This window comes from Phacochoerus africanus, chromosome 7 (genome assembly GCF_016906955.1).
Source record: "Phacochoerus africanus isolate WHEZ1 chromosome 7, ROS_Pafr_v1, whole genome shotgun sequence".
Classification (NCBI taxonomy): domain Eukaryota; kingdom Metazoa; phylum Chordata; class Mammalia; order Artiodactyla; family Suidae; genus Phacochoerus; species Phacochoerus africanus.
The window spans coordinates 50,257,819-50,268,593 of NC_062550.1; the positions used below are offsets into that span (position 1 = coordinate 50,257,819).

At 44.5% G+C, this 10,775-nt stretch overlaps 1 protein-coding gene across 1 annotated transcript in view; it reads right to left on the reverse strand.

Moving 5' to 3' along the window:
• BMAL2 (basic helix-loop-helix ARNT like 2) overlaps positions 1-10,090 on the reverse strand; it is a 123,172-nt gene extending 113,082 nt beyond the window's left edge. The window contains exon 1 of the mRNA XM_047785752.1: positions 9,963-10,090. Within this exon, the coding sequence (XP_047641708.1) occupies positions 9,963-10,090 (128 nt within the window). The remainder of the gene's footprint in view (positions 1-9,962) is intronic.
• Between the last annotated feature and the right edge of the window lie 685 nt (positions 10,091-10,775).

Here is a 10,775-nt window from a genome sequence, read left to right on the forward strand (position 1 = left end):
AGCAGATAAGAAAACAGAAGCACTTTGGGTTGGGGAAAGCAGTCTGGAAGTAAGACAGTGAACAATGCAAGGGTATCAGAGAGGCTCGGGGACTAAGTTGTATAAACTACACAGACTACACTGAGCCTCCTGGCTTTAAATGAGCCCGAGGGGAACCTGGTTTCCTCTATGATACATTCCTCCTGCCAGCAAGGAGGGGCCAGGGATTTCCCAGGCTTGCTCTGTGCCAAGGCATGTATATTCCAGAGCATGTGTGAGGTAGGATGTGGATCTGCTTATATTGCTCTTATAAGACTGGGAACTGAAAATAGCCTTAAAATAAGTGGAGGAGTTCCCGTCATCGTGCAGCGGAAATGAATCCGACTAGGAACCATGAGATTGCGGGTTCAATCCCTGGCCTCGCTCAGTGGGTTAAGGATCCGGCGTTGCTGTGAGCTGTGGTGTAGGTTGCACACTCGGCTCGGATCTGGCGTTGCTGTGGCTGTGGCAGAGGCTGGTGGCTATAGCTCCGATTCGACCCCTAGTTTGGGAACCCATATGCTGTGGGTGCAGCCCTAAAAAGACAATAGACAATAAAAAATAAAATAAGGGGCACCCTGGATCTCCTGCATGGTGTATACTCTGGCTCTCTATGCCTGGTTGTGAGGGCAGTGTTCAGGGCAGAACAGAAGCCAGTTGCATGGGAGTGAATGGGAGAAACTGGATACAGAGGGATCTGAAATTTACAGCATCTAAACCTTAGAATGAACTCAAAAACCAGTTCCCCAGTTTGCAGCACAACAGGTACAGTACAACAGGAAGAAAGGGTCTGGGAGGAAAAGGACTATCCTAGTACCCTACTGGGCTAGTCACCTGATGGGTAGAACTTATCAGCTGTAGTCCTAGGATGTCATATATATCATACCACCAGTACCTATTCATCAAGCTACTATGAAGCCATCATGGTGCTATTGGAGCTGGGAATACCATGATGACCAGAGGCCGCTCCTTCATGGGACTGAAACTCTAATAGTTCCTCATGTGTATCCTGGAGTTTCACCAGGTACTAACCAAAGGCTTGAATGCTGCTGGTGGTGCGGTGAAATGGAGAGGAAGGACACATTATTGGGAAATGGTATCATTTACTCATCTCAGTGAATAAACTCTGGAACATGATGTTAAAGCATTAGAGTTTGAAGCCCACTCACTCGCTTGTGCGGCATTCATTGTCAAAGGTGTTATGCCCACAGACTTGAACAGTTCCTAAGGTTGCACATTTGTTCACGTGTTGTTTCTCAATTGATGGAGTGAGGAAGGGGAAGACTGTCTTGGATAATTCTTATTTTTCTTTTACTTTTCACAACTGCACCCGCGGCATATGAAAGTTCCCAGGCTAGGGGTCGAATTCCATAGGCCTACACCACAGCCACAGCAACACCTAATCCTTAACCCACTGATCGAGGGGCCAGGGATCAGTCACATCCTCATAGAGACTATGTCAGGTGCCTAACCCACAGAGCTACAACAAGAACGTCACTTGTCTAATTTTTTATTCACTATTTGATTCACTATACTTTTTCTTATTCCTAACAAAAAACATTTTAATGTAGGAATCAACATGTGAACATTACATTTAGGTGGTAAAATTCAGGTTACACATGTAAGATCAATATCAAACAATATCATACTTTTGGCTTAATGGAAAACATGAGTTGTGACAGTCATGCTTAACGCCATGGTTAAGTTATAAAAAGAGAAGTGGGCAGGGGTGTCACAGAGGTATGCAAAAATTTAACAGTTCAAATAATCCTTATCCCTTCTGAGAAAATAGGGGTGGCAAATATGCGGCACATATTTCTGTAATATGGTGGTTCCATTCTGCTCACGCTTTTAAAGTAACTGCAGACAAAAATAAATAAATAAATAAATAAAAGGCAGTTCCTGTGTGGCGCAGTGGAAACAAATAGACTAGGAACCATGAGGTTGCAGGTTCGATCCCTGGCCTCGCTCAGGGTTAAGGGTTGGGTTAAGGATCCGGCGTTGCCATGAGCTGTGGTGTAAGTCACAGATTTGGCTCGAATCTGGCGTTGCTGTGGCTGTGGTGTAGGCCGGTAGCAATAGTTCTGATTCCACCCCTAGCCTGGGAACCTCCATGTGCCACAGGTGTGGCCCTAAAAAAGATAAAAAGTCAAATAAAAAATAAATAAAGTGGAGTTCCCGTTGTGGCGCAGTGGTTAACAAATCCGACTAGGAACCATGAGGTTGCGGGTTCGGTCCGGGCCCTTGCTCAGTGGGTTAACGATACGGCGTTGCCGTGAGCTGTGGTATAGGTTGCAGACGCTGCTCGGATCCCATGTTGCTGTGGCTCTGGTGTAGGCCAAAGGATACAGCTCCGATTTGACCCCTAACCTGGGAACCTCCATATGCCGGCTCGGGAGCGGCCCAAGAAATAGCAAAAAGACAAAAAAATAATAAATAAATAAATAAAACTGTTATTTAAAAAAAATCTGCAAATACTAATCTTTAAATAAATAAATAAATAAATAAAAATAAATAAATAAAGTAACTGCAGATCTTTCAGGGCACTGAAAACTAGATTCAAACCAAGTCTTTGCTCAACAAGTTAATGATACCATGAATCCTTTACATTTAAAAATGCAGTTTAGGGAATTCCCACTGTGGCGCAGCAGAAACGAATCCGACTGGGAACCATGAGGTTGGGGGTTCGATACCTGGCCTTGCTCAGTGGGTTAAGGATCCAGGGTTGCTGAGAACTGTGGTGTAGGTCGCAGACATGGCTCGGATCCTGCGTGGCTGTGGCTGTGGTGTAGGCCGGCAGCAACAGCTCCAATTCGACCCCTAGCCTGGGAACCTCCATATGCCACGGGTGCAGCCCTAAAAGGACAAATGATAAAAAATAAATAAAATAGTTTAAATTTGTAAAGTTTAAGGTAAAGCATACTTGTCTTCATAATTATTTTTAAATATAACTGAGAGTATACTACTATATATAATCAGGTATACTGCTGTGTGCCATTAATTCCAGTTACCATATTTTATTTTTATTTATTTATTTATTTTTGTCTTTGTTGTTGTTGTTGTTGTTGTTATTGTTGTTGTTATTTCTTGGGCCGCTCCCGCGGCAAATGGAGGTTCCCAGGCTAGGGGTTGAAAAGGAGCTGTAGCCACCCGCCTACGCCAGAGCCACAGCAATGCACGATCCGAGCCGCATCTGCAACCTACACCACAGCTCACGGCAACGCCGGATCGTTAACCCACTGAGCAAGGGCAGGGACCGAACCCACAACCTCATGGTTCCTAGTCGGATTCGTCAACCACTGCGCCACGACGGGAACTCCCAGTTACCATATTTTATATCTGCTGGTCATCAACAACACAAAATTTATGTTCCAAAAGAAATGTATCAGTCTAGCAAAATGATTATATATTTATACTTACTTTTCTTTTAAAGACAGATTACCTAAATTCAAGGAAGAATTGGCTTTTTTTGATATCTTATTTTCAAATTACTGACACAAACTTACCAGAGAATTATTTATTTTGTCCATCATCAAATCATCTGCAAGTTTCCAAGACAGCTGCATTTCTTGTTCAATTTTCAAAAATAAATAAAGGCTTTCTAACTGAAAGCACTTACATTCCCAGCTCTCTAAAGTAATCATTAAAAAACAAAGTACAGGAGTTCCCGTCCTGCGTCCTGGTGCAGTGGAAATGAATCTGAATAGGAGCCATGAGGTTTTGGGTTCGATTCCTGGCCTCACTCAGCAGGTTAAGGATCCTCATTGCCTTGAGCTGTGGTGTAGCTCACAGAGGCAGCTCGGACCCTGCGTTGCCCATTGCTCTGGTGTAGGCCAGCAGCTGTAGCTCCGATTAGACCCCTAGCCTGGGAACCTCCATGTGCCATGGGTGGGGCCCCTAAAAGCCAAAAAAAAAAAAAAAAAAGTACAAACAATGATCTCTTGGCTTCTGAATAGCCCACTTAGTTACATAAAGTATTTTCTGTCTCAACACTTTCTGAAACTCAAAAGATATTTACTTCCCAAGGACATGACAGTCTTCACTTCAAAGCATTCAATCCATTTCCATGGCAACACTGCAGGATTCCTTGGCAACCGTAAGTCACATTAGTTCACTGTGGAATTTCTTCTTTACATCTTGAGCTTGGTCTGTTCTATACACCAAAGTCATCTGTTACTTTAATACACAAACTCCCATCAGAATGCCTGTATTTGAGAATCACAGGTGCCTTCATAGTGTCAGCGAGGTAGTTTCTCCGCCTGACCTCCTCCGAATTCTAGTACTGCGGGATCATGTGTCCACAGGGGCACAGGAGACACGTGCTGCTGGGGACCCGAGGCGCGCGGTGCTCCACGGCCCACCTACCTCCCTACCGCCCGCAGCCACCTACCTAGGCCTGATTCAACTATACTTAAGTACTGCCTTTTAAGTATCTGTTTTAAGTCTGGAAATAAACAAACTAGAGTACCCATTGTGGCTTAACAGTAATGAACCCGACTAATACCCATGAGGATGTGGGTTTGATCCCTGGCCTAGCTCAGTGGGTTAAGGATCTGGTGGTGCTGTGAGCTATGGTGTAGGTCGCAGATGTGGCTAGGATGCCACGTGGTTGTGGCTGTGGCTAAGGCCAGTAGCTGCAGCTCTGATCTGACCCCTAGCCTGGGAACTTCCATGTGCCGTGTGTGTGGCCCTAAAAAGACTCATACAAAAAAAAAAAAAAAAGAAACAAACTAGTTTTGCTCTTAAAGAAAAAATTACTATAAAATATTTGGAGGAGTTCCCATCGTGGCGCAGTGGTTAACGAATCTGACTAGGAACCATGAGGTTGCGGGTTTGGTCCCTGGCCTTGCTCAGTGGGTTAACGATCCAGCGTTGCCGTGAGCTGTGGTGTAGGTTGCAGACACAGCTCGGATCCCGAGTTGCTAGGCTGGTGGCTACAGCTCTGATTCAACCCCTAGCCTGGGAACCTCCATATGCCGCGGGAGCGGCCCAAGAAATAGCAACAACAACAACAACAACAATAACAACAACAAAAGACAAAAAAAAAAATTTGGAGAAAATCCTAAACATATTTTAGGATTTAAACATCCTTAAACATAAATAAATCCTAGACAATCTGAGTGGGCCTGATTTAATCAGTTGAAAGACCTTGAAAACAGAGCTAAGGCTTCCCTTAATTTGCAATAAAAGGTTAAGAGGAGGGAAAAGGAACCATGTTCAATTCATTCACCTTTCAGAGGAGGAAACTACGGCTCAGAGTGCGAAATAAGATGCCCAGTTGTGTTATACTCCAGTTTCAATAAAGGAAACAGAAACAGAACTTAAATACAGTGGGCTCCTGATCAGTCTAGTTCACTGCAAGGCTTGGCTGCCTGATACTCCTGCCTAAATTCTCTTCTCATCCATCTTCGTTTTCTCCTCAAGGCGATGTTGGAGGCTTACAGTAGCTCACTAGTATCCATCTTTGAAAAAATGTCTTATTGAAATCCAAACCCACTGGATTCCTTGCTGTAACTCCCTCCCCAAAAGTGCCCCCACCCCCATTGCTAAAAGTTCAAAGGAGGAAGGAATGCCTTCTGCTGTGGCATCAAATGTTCTTTTTGTTTGCTTGCTTGCTTTTCAGGGCCACACCTGCAGCATATGGCAGTTCCCAGGCTAGGGGTCGAATCAGAGCTGCAGCTGCTGGCCTACACCACAGCCACAGCAACTCAGGATCTGAGCCATGTCTGTGACCTATACCACAGCTCCCGGCAATGCCGGATCCTCAACTCACTGAGCAAGGCCAGGGATGGAACATGCATCCTCATGCATGCTAGTCAGATTCATTTCTGCTGCACCACAACAGGAATTCCAAATGTTCTGTTTTGCACTGAGTTTCTGCAGTGATTGAGAGTGGGACATGCATGGGAACTGTTGCTCCAGACTGATCAGGAGAGTGACAATAAGGGGAATTAAGTCACTACTGTAGATGAGACCACAGTTGCTGCTGCTGTTACCACTCTGACTTCCACCATCACCATAGATTAAATAATCTTGCTCTGAACCTTACACGCTAGGTATCATAACCCTTACTTATTTTATTTATTTATTTACTTACTTACTTTTTGTCTTTTTAGGGCCACACCCGCGGCATATGGAGGTTCCCAGGCTAGCGGTCTAATCGGAGCTGTTGCTGCTGGCCTACACCACAGCCACAGCAATGCCAATCTGAGCCGCATCTTCAACCTACACCACAGCTCTCATCAACGCCAGATCCTTAACCCACTGAGCGCGGCCAGGGATCAAACTCCCAACCTCACGGCTCCTAGTCGGATTCGTTTGTGCTGTGCCAAGACAGAAACTCCCTATTTTATTTTATTTTTTTAGCCACTTTCATGGCATGTGAAAGTTCCCAGGCCAGGGATTGAACCCAAACCACCACAGTGACAACTCCAGATCTTTAACCATTAGGCCACTTGGGAACTCAATACATACCTTGCTTTACACAATCCTCAAAACAACCCTATGGTGATGGTTCAGCATATGAGGAAACAGGATTAGAAAAATGAATAACTTGCTGTGATGGTCTTTTGCTGTGTCAACCTGGTTGGCTACAGTCCTAAGTGACTCAGTCAAACACTAAGAGTTGCTTTTGAAGGTATTTTGTAGATGAAATTAAACTCCATAATCAGTTGACCTTAATAGGGGAGATTATCCTAGATTAGGATTAGGGTTAGAGTTAGGCCTAGGGTTATCTAGGGTTATTCTAGATAATCTGGGTGGCCTGTTCTCCACCCCCCCCACCCCCACCCCCCCCACCCCCCGCTTTTTAGGGCCACATCTATGGCTTATGGAAGTTCCCAGGATAGGGGTCAAATCAGAGCTGTAGCTCATAGGAATGCTGCATCCCCAACCCACTGAGCGAGGCCAGGGATCGAATCCACATCCTCGTGGATACTAGCTGGATTCATTTCTGCTGAGCCACGATGGGAACTTCCTGGGTGGGGCCTGATTTAATCAGTTGAAAGGCCTTAAAAACAGAGCTGAAGCTTCCCTGAAGAAAATGCTTATGGACAGCTGCCTCAGCCTGTGCCTGAACACTCCAGCCTGCCTTTCCTGATGGCCTGTGCTACAGGTTCCAGTCTTGCCCCCACACTGCATAAGCCAAATCCTTGTCATATATCTCATAATATACCTATCTCCTACTGGTTCTGCTCTTCCAGTTGAACCCTGACTGACACACATACCAAAGACCACAATAATTAGGTGAAAGAGCTCAGATTCTCTCTAAGCCAAAAGTAGGCCAGTATTTCACACTCCCTCCCAACAGAAATTCAATTTCAGACAATAGCATACCAGGGAAATGGCACCTCATCCAGAGGTCTCACAGGTATGAAAGAAAAGGATTAAAACTTTGGATGCCAGTATGCCTGGATTCAAATCTGGGCTCTCCTACTTACTATGCAATCATTACCTTGGGCAATGTAATTAAAAATCTGTGTCTCAATTGCTTCATCAGAAACATTGGAACAATAACAGTACCAAATTTATAGATTTGCTGAAGATTTGGTGGATCATATCACATAAAGCATGCAGATAACTGGCACAGAGTAGATACTCACTAAAGGTTAAGAATGATTAACTATTTAGCAGAACCAAAGAGTGAGCACAATCCATGCTAAGCTTTTGAAATGGGGCAAAGCAGTAGAAACACCCATGATGACTACAAGGAAATCAGAGTCATGGGAAACACGCAGTTGTGATGCAGAACATAAACCAGAGTGAGGTAAGTGCCTAAGAATGCTTCCTGGATGATGACTATTCCAGAAAAGACCAACCTTTCACAGGCATTCTAACCTAATCCAGGGATGGGCAAAAGCAAGAAAAAGCAGGTCATAAGCATTTGTTCCACATTGAAACAAAAAAGTCCCCTAACTTGGTCCAGGCCTGATTGATCCTCAGGCATTAGAAGAATGCAGGGTTCAGCATTTTCAACATCAGCCCGTACAACAATGTACTTAGATTTTAATGGGCTACACCCACATCATCATTACACAGGAAAAGACAATTTGTGCAGGTTACGAGTTCATAGAAAACACAATGTAGACTATTACCATGATTAACATTAGTCAGGACACGATGGGCTAGACCAAATTCAAGACGGAACCTATAAAATAGTTCCCGACATCTAAAATAAGATACCTTCAGTTAACTCTGAGGGGGGGAAAAAAAAATCATCAGTTTTCATAAAGATATCTGTGTATCTTTTTACCCAAAGGTGATTATTCTAGAAAGAAGACCCCTTTTAAGGAGGTGGTTGGGGGAGTTCCCGTTATGGCTCAGGGGTAATGACCCTGACTGGTATCCATGAGGATGTGGGTTCAGTCCCTGACCTCACTCAGTGGGTGGCCTGGGAATTTCTACATGCTGCAGGTGCTGGAAACAAAAAAAAAAACCTCCTGATAAATAATTTGTCCTAGGTATCTTCTAAAATTTGAGATGTAAATTTGAACATCCTTCTAAAGTCAGGCTTCTTGGCTTACAACCACATGTCTCAGGGGTGGCAATGGTTATTGTTGAAAGGCTGAAAGTGCTCATTGAACTCAAGTTGAAGACTAAAGAAAGAAGAATTATCCTGAAGAAGCCACTAACCCCAGGATGCATGGAAAAAGCATCTTTTCTAGGTCAGTGTTGTTGCCTGGATGACTCATTACAGAAGAGATGACCTCCCTAGAAGGCAATACTGTCTGTCTCCATGGTAGTGTAGGCACAGCCTACCTTTGGGTACCATGTAGGCAGAGAGGAAGTCCAATTCGCCACCCAGGGGGCTGGGAAGAGAAATAAATGTAAAGCTAGAGGATCTTATTCAATATTTCAGTCAAAACTATTCTCTAGATTTTGACAAAACAATGACTAATCTCCACAGTCCTCTATTTGTTTAAACATATATTGACCTCTGCTCTGTGGAGTGTTCAATTTCAGTTCTGCCCATGGTACACTGATCTCTGTTTTATAATACACATGGCTTTGGTGCTATCTAGGCTCAACAACAATCTCTTCTCCTGACAGTCTTCTAAGAAAAAAAGACATTGAAGAGGTATTTTGATGTATGTAAGAGCTTCTGCGTCTAAGTAACTTCTAAGCCAGAGCCCCTCTGCACAGCAGCTGAATCAAAATAAGAACATCTTCTGATGTTATCACAATAGGTGTTTCCAGGCGTGATTTTTATGTTGGGAACATGCTCAGATGTGCAAGGCAATAGATTCCTTTTGGCTTAGAAATTGTCACTGTTTGTTTCAGAAGTCAAGGCTGAGAGTATTGTTCAGCCCAGTCCCCTGGGGCTGCGTCTTAGAGCAGGCCTGGGGCACATCAGTGCAGGGACAGCAGAACAACGTAGGGCATTATGTTGGACAGACAATGCAAGTCCAGAAACCTGCCCCCCAACAGGCTGCAACGGGAAGAAATGAAACAGCACTTGGGATGCTTTTCAGAAGAAAGAATGTGGGATGGACTTAAAAATATTAAACAGCTACTTTTGTTTCAGGGCAAAGAGGATGAGAGAAAGTGGCCCAGATGGACTTGAAGGCTAAGACAATATATATCCAATCACGGGGTAGGAACCAGGACCTCTACCTTTTTAAATTTTTTTCCCTGATCAGAAGTATGCCACAGGTGGCCTTTCAGGGTGATACAAAAGCTCTCCTGCTGACCAGGGACCAAAAAGAAGATGCCTGGGTCTTCCCTTCTGGAGAGAAGGCAAAACACCAGCCTGTACCTCAGGCTTTCTGAGTTAGCTGTCCTGCTGTGTCACAGGTGCGGAAGGGCACTGATAATGCAATGCGGAAGTCCCCCCAGGACACTGATAATGCAATGACAGGTCACTTCTTTCACTTCCTCCTTTCCCACTCTTCCTGGCACCAGAGCCCAAGGATCCTAGCATCAATTCTTCCAAGCACGTCACTGACGATTTTCCATATTCACACGCAGTCTCTGTTCTGGAGGACCCTCTTCTTTGCTGCCTTCCCAGAGTTATCTGCCCCTCAGCACTAAACTTGACCCCTTCTCTGAAGCCTTCGGTGTCCCCCCCCGCCATGACCTAGATGTAATTTCACCCAGTTCTGGGTGGGGAGGCTCACTCCTTGCAGTTCAACTACAGATTTTGCTAGGTTCTATCTTGTATGACACATACTTCAGCCACCTTTCACCTCATCTAAGACATTTTATAAGCTCTTTAACCCTTCTGCTTGCTTTATCCATTTCTTCATCATTGTTCACCTAGAACAGTAGTGTGTATTTAGTGGTTACTTTATGGATGAACCAGCCCCTCAAACCAAGATTCACTTAAAATCAGTAAGACCCGATGAGGTACCTAACAGGTGCAAGGAGTTGAAGCTTGTAAAGATGAGCAACAACCGACCCAGCTCTCCTAGGAAAGTGCAACCCAAGGATGGCACCCATACCTAAATAACCCATAGCAAGCAGGTGCAAGCATTCTCTAAGCACACCAGCTACAGCGTGAAAACAAGGGAACCATTTCCATGGGGTCGGGGGGAGATCTGGGAGGGGTTTGTGAGAAGAGGAAAAATCACTTGTCAAAGATCAGATGTCACTAGTTTGGAATCACCTCATTTAATTCACACATAACTCTCCAAGGTAGTTACCTTTTTACCCCCATTTTATAGATGGGGAAACTGGGCTCAGAGAAGTCAAATCATTTGGCCAAGGTCACAGAGCTAGTCTTAAACTGGCACTCACACTCCCAAGGGCCTGGCTCCGAT